This window comes from Anopheles maculipalpis, chromosome 3RL (assembly GCF_943734695.1).
Source record: "Anopheles maculipalpis chromosome 3RL, idAnoMacuDA_375_x, whole genome shotgun sequence".
NCBI classification, from domain to species: Eukaryota; Metazoa; Arthropoda; class Insecta; order Diptera; family Culicidae; genus Anopheles; species Anopheles maculipalpis.
The window spans coordinates 68,624,692-68,637,601 of record NC_064872.1 but is presented as its reverse complement, the minus strand read 5'-3'; the positions used below and the strand labels follow the sequence as shown (position 1 = coordinate 68,637,601).

Here is a 12,910-nt window from a genome sequence, read left to right as displayed (position 1 = left end):
AACGATTGGCATTTATTAACCTCATCACCTCGGGGGTCGGGTCCTACCATCCGGAAGTGAAATGTAGGCTTGAAAGCATTCTAAAAGCTTTCTTGCCCCTGCCAGATTCACCAGGGAATTCTTGGCCCGGGAACGGGGTTTTAAGCGCGAAACATCCACAACCACGTCCGGATATAATTTTTGTCATTACTAAACGGGTGGACAGGTGAGAAGCCCGTGGAAGCTAACAGAGCATTTAGGTGGGAAGCTTGACGGTAAACAGAGCGTTAGAAGAAAATTATAACATCAATTTATGCTAACAGCGTGGTAATACGGTTTCTTTCCTCCCTTTCAAACGCTTACAAACACCTACACACGGGGGGTATCGATTCGAACTAGGACGCCCGGACCCCGATAATACAAGTCGCGGTGATTCCTAGGTGTCCTTAGGCATCAGCGGGACGGAAAGCTTTAAAAGCTACCTATCAGGAGATTCTCTTAGACAAAGGAGACAAAAGTGGAAAAGGAAGTGGCACGAAAGGAGAAAAAATTAAATAAAGTCAAACACGAATATAGACACACATTCGAAACCACACGAATGCTCGTGTGGGTGGCCGTGGAGTTGACGATGCGCTACCAACATTGTTTGACCCCAGTGTTGCGACGGCTTATCGGGAAATAAATAGCAGCAGTGTGACGTCAGGAGGTGCCCGGTGCCATTTTTATCCCGCTGCTAAACGAAGGAGGTGCGAAACCGTTGCTGCCCGGACATTCGAAGTGTGCGAGATATTTGGTTTGGGGTGTGCCCAACCCCGCGGTGAGGGCACACACCGATGGGAAGGATATCGTAAACGATCTTCACTAACTGCCGGAAGGGACGGAACAGAAGCGTGCCGTTGGGAGGGAAGCCAGGAAGTGATTTAAGTCATCCTTACTAATGTGGCATCCACCGAAGCAGGACACAAAGGACACAGGCTAATGGACTTGGTGAGGGATGGCACCGGTTTGGATGGAGCAACCGCACATCCAGCGGACCGAATATCTCCTGCCCGTGAGAATGAGAAGTGAAATTGGCTACAAATTATCCGCGCCTCGGTTTTTTTGTTGTTGTTGGAGGGGGTGTTTTCGTGTCTTCCGTGTCCGGAATTCTCGGCTATTCTCGTGTGAATTTTCACATTTAGAGAAGCAGAAGCGATGAAGAGATATACCTGTTTTATTCTGGTGGTCTTGTGTTCTGTGCTGGGAACGATCGATGCGTCCGTTGGAGAACGTAAATGTCAAACTGTCAACTCGGTGGGTGGGTGACTTTGTGGACTTTGTATGAGACTTTTTTCTGTTGTTGTTGTGTATGCCGGGATCTTATTAAGTTTCCCTCTCTCTCTCTTCATTACATTCTGAGTGTGTAAGTGTGATTGTGTCTATGCGGTGCCAAATTGCTACATTTTGTGTAATAAAACTAAGGCAACTACCGGACGTTGGCAATAGATCCCTCCATTTTCTGTGTGCGTCTTTCTGTAAGAGTTACTCGAATTTTCTTCCCTACTCCGAATGACCTTCTTTCTTAGCAAACAAAGAGGTTGTTTGCTCGTGATTGTGAGATAGTTTTATTTGAAAACAAATCAGACAAATGAAAAGATACCGCTAACATCTCACAACCAAACCCACAGCTAGCAGAGTTTCTATTTACGTGTAACAAGAAATTGGAGGAAACAGAAAAAAAGACGATAAATCGCTGTAATGTACCTTTGACGTGCAAAAGCAACACTCAAACTCGGATGGCAGTTCGGTATCGGATTTGTCCCGCTTACTGGTGGAGGACGTTTCTAGTGCAACTTGTCGTCGTAGTTCTTCTACTTCCTAGAACGAGTCCGATGGGTTATATTGGTTGGCGGGAACACGCAAAACAAAACGAAGTGAACAAAAGAACCGGAAAGAAAGAAAAATAAAAGAATCCGGGAAAGGATATTATCGTAGCCGTAGTTGGTGAGATATTACCACGTGAAGGAGTTGTTAAAGGGTGGTTTAAGGGGAGAAAACAATACCAGCTTTCGTAAAGGGTTAATGAAGAAAAAACAAAAAATTGGCGGAGATGATACTTGTAGACAGCCGAACGACACACAGTTCCACAGGTTTCTGAGTACTGAACTAATAATATTCCAGCCATTTTCGAACACAGTTTGAACTTAACTTTGTCGGGGTAGGTTCAGTACCGGAAGAAACGGATATCAAATGTCTTGCTCAGCTATCCGAAAAGGGCTACACAATAGCTAACAAAGTTGTAGAATTAATAAAGACTAGAGTTTGTGGCACTACCTCGACACCAATCAGGATAAAATGGCCAATTTTAGAGAAGGATTGGGGACAGATATATTACCAAAATCAGTACTGAAATGTCTCTTAAGTGTCCAGTTTTATATGTAACAGTTCCATCTGCAGCAATGTGTACAAAAATGGCGGAAACAATACTGGTTCATCTCGGACGACCTGTTAAGAATCGTTGGTGAGTGAACAAGTAAGAACGTTAGGGAAGAATTCGAAACAAAGTACACATGACACAAATATAAAAAGAAAGAGTCCTTGAAACACCCAAACAGACTTTATAACATGAGAAAACTGTGAAAAGAGTGGATTGATCATGCAAGAAAAAAGGAAACCTTTCAACTATGGACATGCAAAACACTGTTGAATCCGTTGATCAAAAAGGCAAAATTCAAAATCCCACAAGAACGGTCAGGGCGTGCTGAAGCATTCAGAAGCGAAATTGGTTAAGCAGTATGTCAAAGAGAAAAAAAAACACTGTGCCACCAACAGACAACAGACCAAAAACTACAGAAAATCTTACTCGACAAAAACCCCGTGAGTGAAAAAGCAAAGAATGATTCGCATCGGTTTCGTATTTCTTGCATTAGTAATTTTTTTCTTTAAATTTAATATTTCAAGCAAAAAACAAACCCACAATTGCATAGGAAAAATCTCAGCTTTCTTTGCATTAAGGAGTAATGCCGATAGATTCGATGTTTAATGTGACTGAATGAAATACTAAACTTACTAGCATTACTGTGACAAAACTCAAGCATTACTGTGTATGTGTGTGATTTTTCGATTTTAGTTCAAAATTCAGAAAACGTGACCAAAAAAAACAACGCAAAAGTGTTAAATGAGCTACATGAGTTATTCAAAACAAACACATATCTCAGCCCCTCAGTATTGCGCGAATGATGAAGGAGAAAAAACAAACCCAAACGGATAAGATTATGCACGAGCGGTAAGCTTATTGGTTTGTTAGTTTAATACCTCGTGGCTCCATTGATTGTTGTAGTACTAGAATAAGAAAACAAAGTTCGATCGGAAGGAGAGGAAGTTGATAGAGAGCGTCATTTAATTATTTACACACAGTACACAGGTAGGATGATGGCAAATGGTTACACAATAGTATCAGTAGTAGATGTGAAGCAAAGATGCGTTGCCAAAGGCTGTGGCTTGTGGAAAACAAAAATGAGAGCGATGCGTTGCCGCAAAACCTGCCCAACTACATCCAATTTGCTATGCTGCACGGAAGGAAGCTTTCATTTCGGAAAATATGGAAAACGATCGCCACGCAACGATCGAATGGTGAAAGCGAATAAGGTGGTGAACAATTTTTGATTAATTTCTAAACCTAAAACTCAAAACCAGCAGTCAAGCTAGCGTAACGCAACAAAAACACAACCAGCACAACATCAATTCGAATTATTCGGGCCACGCAGAACAAACGCAGGAGTTAGGGGTTAACTGAAAGCGGATGGAACTTAAAATCGGTGAGGTTGGTTGGTTGGTCGATCACAAAAGCTAATGCCAGTTTTTTTTTCGATAAGCAGCATCAAGGGGTGGGGTGGGGGCGGAGGTGGAGGTGGGTTTGGTGGTAGCGGGGAGGATGAAAATGTAAGCGCGGGCGCGAGCTGAACGTCAATCACATACCGCTCTGGTGGCCATCATAACCGGTGGTTCGTGATGGGGCGTTTCCTGCATGATCAGCTGCTGCTCCTCGTTCGCGTCCATGTCGATCGCCATGTTGTGGTGCTGCATCGAGGGACTGTAGGGTGGGGCCGCTTCCGCATCGAGCGAAGTTCCCATCATCGGCTGCGTGAAGCTTTCGTTCTGTTGGAGCAGAGTTCATTCGTGCAAAGGGTTCACTCGGTTCACTGCGCTACCGCTGCGGGCGCTCGCTCCCGCCACTCACCTGTGAATTGACTCGTTTGCGTGAACCAGCGGAATGTTTGTAGTTTTTGTAGCAACCGACACCGGTCATCGCAGGATTGCGGCCACCGCTAACCGAATCGCCCTCCTCCGTGCTGTTACCGTCCGCCACGGAAAGATTGTGCCCTGCGCGTTTTTGGAAACGTAGGAAGGAAGTAATTGAAAGAAAAGAATCGGAGAAAACAACAGTGAATAGCGTATGGTAGTGCTGATGCAAATGTTGACCACCCGTATTTGCCGTTCCTTGTGACGGCACGAACGCTCGCTTGTAATGCAAAATGAACTCTCCGCCGGCCGGCAGAAATTTTCTATCTGCGGCTGAAGAGCATTGTAAAAAAACCGGTAAAATTGCTTCTCATTTCTTTCAACACACTTTCACCTGTTTTGTTGAGTGAATTCGGTGGGTGTTTTTGTGTTAATTTTTGTGTGAAAAAAAAAATCACTTCACGTGTTCATGAAAGCTTAGCACAATCGGTAACAGGATGCACTTCATTCTCCGAGACTATCACCAAATCATCCAGCATTGGTAGCATTGAAAAGCACGTTTGAAAGCATAACGTCTGATTGATTTGTGATTTAAAAAAAAATTGGAAAACGCAGCAAATCCACCATGTAAGGAAGCTCGCTACGATCATGTACATCATTTATGGAAGGATGAGTGACGATTGAGCGCTAAAGCTTTCACATCTCGGCGAATGAAGTCCGTATGGTGACCGTATGTGTTCATTTTGGTGCGTGTTTAAATCACTCGTCTAGAAAATCTTGAAGAAATTCAAGCTAAATTGTTAAATATGTAAGCGTTACACCGGAACCGGAGAATATTACGGATATTGTTTAAAATTTTACCATCAAAAATGAAGAAAATAACAACAGTGCGAATGCTGGGTGCAGCATGTTAATGTTTAAATTAGCTTTTATGGAACACTTGTTTAATGGGAATGGTTTGTGTTTAGTAAATCTAGCTAAAGGAGTTTAGTCAACGGTTTATTTGTTGGTAGTTCATTATATCAAACAACAACACGCATAGGCACTCACTCCCATCCACATCCACCAATCAGTAATGCTACAGGAGGTACTAGAATTAACAACCACACCATCACTAGAAACACATTTTATCTAATTAAACACCAATGTTTTGTTTTTTCAAATCAATTACACCAATTACACAATATCATAAATAAAAATTTTACTACTTTCGAGCATGGGAACTCAACAAAAAAAATGTGTTTCCTAGTGTAGGAACGCTTCTGGGTACATTATTAAAGGGAGATACACAAACCGACCCATATGAGGATGTAACGATGCAAAAGCAAAACGGTTGAAACTCATTTCTTCGTTTGGGGTTTTTGTTTTTTTTTTTTGTTATGGTATTATTTCATGACTTTACTTATGCCTTTCCTTTTCTGTTTTATCCACAAAATGTGTTCACAAAATTTTATTCGATTCAATTTTATTGGAACGATTTTTTAAAACTTTTTTTTTTGTTTTCTGTTCACTTTTTTTGTCTTCTCCCGCGATACCTGATGGTACATTGTGAGCAGAAAATTAAACCATAAACATATTGTTTTGTTTTTTTGTTTGTTTCCTTCTCCTTTTACTAAATAACCTTTCTCTACAGCGTTGTAACAAACCAGCGCGCGTCCTGAACAAAGCAGACACGTGTGACGTGTGAAATAACGTTTGATTTAACAAGATTTCGTTTCTCAATTCCCTAAGTAACGCAACGATAACAAAACTAAACTGCATTTGCGTGGTACAGATAAAGCAAGAACATCGGCATAAACATTGAACAATAAAACGCAAACAGTACGCAACTGTATGGGAACGATTTTGGTTCTGAAAAATTATTACAACATCAAAGCACGAACCCTTACGGGGTATGTTGTTCCGGCCATCGGCGTTATGGCGTGGCGAAACGTGAGTAAGTTTAAGTAGGTTTTGCGCGATGTTAAAAGTGTACAGTACTAGTTTGTAGTAGCTTAAAGGCTAGGTTTATAAAAGCGAAAGAACGATTACGATTGATTGTTTTTACTTCGGCTCCTTTTTTTTTCGCTCTCTTCTTGCACAGCGGCTGGTCAAGTGTGGGGACAAAGTAGTGAGGAGGAGGTTTGGTTTCTCTTCTTCATATGAACGGGTATGTTAAATAGTGTAAAAATGTTGACAGTTGATGGATTATGTATACTGTGTACGTACTATTTAGCTTATGAGTGAATTGGAAATGAACTAGCGATTCTTTTTCTTCATATATTTTAATTGATAGTTTTAGTAGATTTGAATCGAAAGTTTCTATTTAATAGAATAAACTATCCGAAGCTTAGTAAAATTTGTATGAACAATATTGCAAGAATTCTACAGGAAACACAACTTCTAACTGTTTAAAAATCTGTTGAAATAATTCGAACTAGGAGGATGCTACTTTTAAAATGAAAGTCTAAACTGTCAATTCAAAAGCTGACAAACTGCCATCAAATCAAATGCACAGAAACACTCAGCACCAAACAACATAACCAATAACATTTTGTTGCATTTTGTTTTTTTTGGACGGTGTTTCGAGTGTTTTCCCACCTCGGGGTTAGCCATTCTTTCGCTTACTCGTTTTTGTTTCGTTTTTTTGTTGTGATTATACATTTTACAGTCGCGTACATATTGCTTATACATCGATTACAATCATACATTTACACGCACGCACGCATCCCACATTAAGCATTGCATTTCTGTTCGAGTGTGTGTGATTATCGTACTTATCAAGCGAAATGCAAATATGCCGCAGCATGACACGGAGAATGGAACGTTTCGTTCCCACGTTTAATGTTATATTGTTTGCGTTCTTAAGCTTACGGCGCTTACAGCATATTACAGTCTTGTGCCAGTGTGCCTGATTGTGTGTACAAACGATTCTCATACCCGGTGCTACAACGATACGCTTCTGTCTGATTTCATGCTTCATTTTAGCTCCTTTGGATTGTGCTTAAAATTCGCTTTCATCTCACCTGGAACTCTTTGGACTTGATCACTGTTGTAGATCCCTCAGTGGAAAGAAAGTGGATCTCGAAAGCAAAATTATGTGCCCAGTAAATACAATGCAAACGCAGCTCGAAACGCAGCTTGGCTACGCTGGAATGTAGATTGAGTTTCGAACTGAAAGCTCTCATTTGAACGAAGTTCCTTTGCCTTGCCTGTAATGTTGTATCAAATGTTATTTCCTTTCCTGAAGTGCATGATTGTTTTTAGTTGCTTTCAAAGCTGACTATCTAATTCAACAGCCAATTGTATTGATTGTGTTTTTCATTTACCTTTCATGTCGTTTTAAGCCGTATGTTTGTGTTTTTGTGTTCTTAATGTGTTGCTTTGTGAACGTTTCACACTAATATGGGGAATTATTTTACGTAAAATGTGATTTTGTAAAACAAATCTTCAAGAAAAACTTCCAAATTGCTCTATTTTGATGAAGAATCCTTCGCAAATAAATTGGGATGAAATTATTTCTTCCGTATTGTCCATTCCTGTATAATGCGCGATTTAGACAGTTGCCTTATTGAAAATAAAAGCTTCATTTCAAATTAAACATCTCCAAAGAATGGATCAAGTTCTATTAGCAATTAGCTAGGCAAAAATATGTATTGTTTATTTTTTCGTAAGGAGAGCTGTAGCTTCTTGTTAGAGGCCTATCTACTGAGCTGGTACGATTTAATTATTTATTCAATTGTGAGACGAATTTCATTCTCTCCTTTATCAGTATGATTTCATGAGTACTATGCAAAACGTGTATCTTTTTTTGCACAATGCATTTTCACTAGCCGTTTGATTTATTCTGTCGTTTCGAACGTAGAAGCAGCAGTAGAATTATTTAACACTTTAATCCAACCTCACCCTTTACACGCTCCTTTAAAAAAATCTCCCACATTTTCTGCACCGATCATTTGCACACGCTCTACCAGAAGCAGCAATTGGTTTGATTTGCTGCTGCTGCTGCTGCTGTTGGTGTGTTGATAAAATGGTTGATATGAGAACTGTACTGTGTCATCGCGTAACGTAACGCGCTTACATTACACACTTATAAACGTTGCATCACGAGAAGCACAAAACGTACACATCGAAGCGATGCGCCACACTATCTAGGCAAAGGAACGGTTACGCTAAGCTTAACTATGTGGATTTCGGTATCACTATTTGTGTGTGTGTGTGTGCAGAAGGGCACATGTTGAAGCAACGAGTAGCCTTGTATTATCCGTTTCACTAGTGATCGATTGATTTTGCTAGGATCGTTCAGTATAATTGATAGCAAGTTTAGCAGGTTTAGCAATGGGGTACTCCGCACTAGCAGGCGGTAGTGTAGTGGGGTTAAGTGCGTAACATTATTCCTATTTAGAAACGAAATGCACATTGCTGTGCGTGTGTGTCGTTTTTTGTTTTTGCTAGTGGATGCAAAAGACGCAGCAATGGCGGTATTAATAGTGATAATAATAATAGTAGTAGTAGTAGCTGTGGTAGATTCAGTAGTAGTAATAGTAGTAGTAATAGTTGTTTTTGTGGTAATGGCCATCGTGAAGATGCTTGGGAAACGGCTCGGCTTCGGTAATGGCGTCGCCTCGCTTTGACGTACGCGTATGTATTGGGGCTATCTAACAAAACTTTCGTGTCCATCCACGGTGAAGTTGTTCATCATCATGCTGGCCGATTCCGTGCGCAGCTCCTCGTTTAGTTCGGCCAAACGGGACGACAGTGGTGGCTGCCGACGCCGGGCAGCGACGGGCGTCACGACGATCGATTCGACCGGCGACTCCATCAGGTCACTCTGATCACCTGCGACACGATAATAGGGCGAGCGCGTGTAGTCAGTGGAAAAAAAAAACAAGTGTCCCAGAGAGTTTCGCTTTCTCTCCGGAAGAGGTGTCTTGTTTTGTTGTTTATTAATAACACAAATTTGCCCACCAATTGAGTAAAAGAGGATAATTAAATAGCATATGTGAAACGCTACGTAGTTTCTTGGATAATAATGGAGAAAGTCTACAGTTTTTTTTGAAGATTACATAGTAGCAGCAACAGAAAAAATAGACTTGCAAGTCTGTTAAAAAAGGAAAACTAATTATTCTCTCGCAAGTGCAGTGATCTCTTCTTGCCTCTGAAGTTCATTAATCTAGCGAAGGGCTCTATGTAGTACGCTCTAATAATTTGTATGAGCTTATGGATCATGAAGGACTCACGGATAACATATGCATTAAAAAAATAGGCTAAAAATAACTTTACTAAAGTTAATTTAGCTAAAATCCTTTATGTTGCTATTCCATCTTGTTTACAGATCGATTGGATGGGGTATCTTGTCCACAGTGGTTTACTTAAAAAAAGTTTTTTTTGAGTTGATTTTTGTTAAAAGCACTCAAAGCAGTCGCTCGTTCTTAATAGTTGTCATAAGGATGGCTTAATTTCAGCCATCAACGTCGAATCACAATTTTTATGTGTTACAAATTATGCTTTACTGATCATACCGATGTTATGAACAACCTTTTTAAGACAAAAAACATAATCACAGTTTTGCAAATGAGTCTATTTTCTTTTTAATGCATACGTTAGAGAAGATATTAATTTAATTCTAAAATCTGTAAAAAGAAAATCAACTCTATGTAATATCACAAACGACCAGCAATATTTCGCACGTTTCGTATGTTTGCGAGAAAGTTGATCGTAGTCCGTATGGATATGCACTACTACTACTGCAATTGGGGAAATTTTACAATATATTTGTTTCGGTTTGGCATTTTCTTCCCATTACACCGATCGAAGAATTACCCTTGCTAATATTGCTAATCATTCCGCAGCAAAATAAGCATCTATGGTACAACTGTTTTACCCATCGAATTATTAGGCTTTTTTTTCGCTTTTGACAATGGGTGGTGTACGATTCGTGCTATTCCACTTCCAATTCGATGGTAAGAAAAAGCAATCTAATATATAAAAGCATGATTGATTTTTTAAATACTTAATTTTACTAATTAAAATTGGAATGATATGAGCAAACAATGTGGCAATAAATAAGCAAAAACAAAAATTTTAAATTGGAAAACTAATTTTTAAATTGGTGCTGTTCTAAAATTGAAATCAAAGTTCAAACTAGTGCTGGAAATGAGAAAAGTGTTTCGATTAAATATTTTGTACTGACTTTACAATGGAAATTATATTTGCTTGCTTGTTTTATGATTTATTATTTCTGTAAATTATTCAAAATTTATTCCTGTTTCAATTTATACTACCAACAATTGTTTACTGTTAGTAAAAAACAAATCTCTGTATACAACTCATATCCTTAATGCAACCAAAAAGTGTATGAAAACAGCGTTGAAAGAAGTTGAAAACTAAATATTTGAAATGCATAGACATGATCAGCAAACAAACAATAATTAAAATTATACAAAACCTTTTTGATCGAATATTGCTGGTGTTGCTTGTACTGTGGAGGGGTTTTAAACATGTTTCCCCTGTCAATTCATACATTTCGTTGCATATCGATCGTTTTGCGGCGCTATATTTCATGTACTGATAAGTTGTGGTCTGCTTTGTTCATGCTTTGGCTTTGTCCTTAAACTGTTGTTTTTGTTTTATTTGTTTCCTTTTGGTTCGCTTATTTGATTATTTTTAAGTATAGAATACGATTTTTCGTATATTTTATGTGTAACGTGTTTTGTAAGGCGGTCATTGTGATTCTTATTTTAGCAATTAAGGGTCGTTGTATTTTTAAATGTAATTACTAGAATTTAATTCCTTAAAACGATAAGGATCGCTAGCATTTTTTTAAAAAAAGCAAACTAACCTATTTAGCTACTTTAGAGCAGTGGTTCAAATTGAATCTTAAACAAACTATCCTTTATACATATAATATTTTGCCTTGCGTTCGTATTTAAATAATGAAAGTCCATCAGTATAACCTTTTTTTTAGCAAAAAAATGGATTCCAAAATAAAGTACAACAATATTAAATATTTAACTGAAACAATTACTTTTTGTATTTATTTTTTTCCTCCTCCAAAATTATACTCTTTGCAAGATTTTCATGTTTAACATTCATGAAAATGGCTGTGTTGTCTACCCGTCGTCTGCTAGGCACTAGGACCTTTGGCGAACCATAAAGCTGGTGGTATATTTGGTTTGTGATGGAATTTATATGTCTCGCTGTGTGTGTTGCATCCGAAGCAGCCCAGTTGCATCCTTGCAAAACCGCATCGGGTCACTCGTAACAGGCGCTAAGAGAAGGAGAGCCTCCAACATCTGTATGCACCCGAGAACCATTTCAATGATTCTGGTTTGCGAAACTGGTGGAAAAAAAAAACGCTCGCAAGTAGAAAATATCGAACGGTAAGACTGGCGGCCGAGTGGTAAAATCTCGGGAACACTCCTGGAATGAAAATCTACCCAACTAGCCGGCACACAGACAGCTGCTGGTGCGAGATGCTCACCACGAGTGCAAAGCAATAGGACAAACAGCCAAGATGTTGCGGCATTGTGGCACCGTACCGATGCACTTTATACTGGAACGAGCCAGAATTTGGACCAGTACATCCGTACCGGTGGCGCTAAACCGGTGGTCCTGACTTTGGGAACTGGAGATGTCTGGAATATTTATGAGTTCCCAGAGCACGGATCCACACTTCGATGGCGCCACTAGCGATGTACCGCTTGGACCGTTGGGGACTTGGGAGGTTTCTGTATCGTGTCTAGTGTAAACACATTTGAGTACAGTAATAAATTTCGTAATTAAAATCAAATCAACTTTTCATGGGCTCGGACAACCGCGGTGTGAGTGTGCCACACTTTATTCCCAACGCGAGCGAGTGTGCAAACGGGGAATGGGAAACTTTATTAAACACACCTTAGCAAGAATAATAAAGTGTTAGCTTAGTAAGGGTCACTTAAAGTTCGCTTTGGGTAACTTGTTCAATTAAAGTTTCGTAGGAACGTACGTAGTTTCTTTTTTTGCACTGAGCACTAAATTGTACCAGTGCAGTATTTTGTAGCTATTGTTTTTTTTTGGGGCTAGTATAGGGAGGCTCACTGAACTCGTAACCTGGTTTAAAACAGAACAGCTGGGCACAGAAAAAAGTAAGAAGGTTACATGCAGTTGCAAACCAACCCATGGCATTAATCAGCCAAGTGTCCTGGTTTCACTTTTAGCAAAATCTGGACTACCACCGCTGGATGGATGGATTTAATTTGCATTTACCCTTACCCTCTTTTTTTTGTTGAGCGAAGTTGTACATGGAAATATGAGGAATTTTAAAGTACTGTTTCGAGCAGGACCACCACCACTATAGCGACAAAAATCCATCTGGCTTGGAATGTTGGCCTGTGCCCGATAGCAATGTGTGCTGCCCGTATGTAACTCGGAATTCGAAGCCAAAGCCTCGTTTTGCCTAACGCCCACTCTAAATCGTCGGCCTCTTCATCCAACCTCTGATCCACACCATCCCGTCCTGTCACGTACAGTTGCAGGAAGTTTGCAGTAAATTATGTGTCGTCCAGGTCAATTTAAGTGAGGACAGTAGAACGCGAAGAATTGGATCGGAATAGTGTATTAGCACCGTTAGATTTTCCGTGACAATAAATTACTCAGTTATCCAGCAGTGCAGTCGGGCAGTGTTGGGTGTTCGTGCACCGTTTGTCACATAACTCTTGGCGGGGGCTCGAGGGGCAACATTGTCCACGTT

At 39.9% G+C, this 12,910-nt stretch overlaps 3 protein-coding genes across 3 annotated transcripts in view; 1 reads left to right on the top strand and 2 right to left on the bottom strand.

The window, feature by feature from the left end:
* Positions 1-12,910, bottom strand: part of LOC126561397 (potassium voltage-gated channel protein Shab) — a 38,437-nt gene that overhangs the window by 8,923 nt on the left and 16,604 nt on the right. Inside the window, exons 4-7 of the mRNA XM_050217510.1 lie at positions 4,199-4,341; positions 3,937-4,116; positions 3,274-3,300; positions 1,723-1,836 (exon numbers count right to left, since the gene is read on the bottom strand). Of these exons, the coding sequence (XP_050073467.1) occupies positions 1,723-1,836; positions 3,274-3,300; positions 3,937-4,116; positions 4,199-4,341 (464 nt within the window). The remainder of the gene's footprint in view (positions 1-1,722; positions 1,837-3,273; positions 3,301-3,936; positions 4,117-4,198; positions 4,342-12,910) is intronic.
* Positions 1-12,910, top strand: part of LOC126562940 (histone chaperone asf1) — a 50,249-nt gene that overhangs the window by 22,755 nt on the left and 14,584 nt on the right. The window lies entirely within an intron of this gene.
* Positions 1-12,910, bottom strand: part of LOC126562554 (guanine nucleotide-binding protein subunit beta-1) — a 99,544-nt gene that overhangs the window by 86,181 nt on the left and 453 nt on the right. The window lies entirely within an intron of this gene.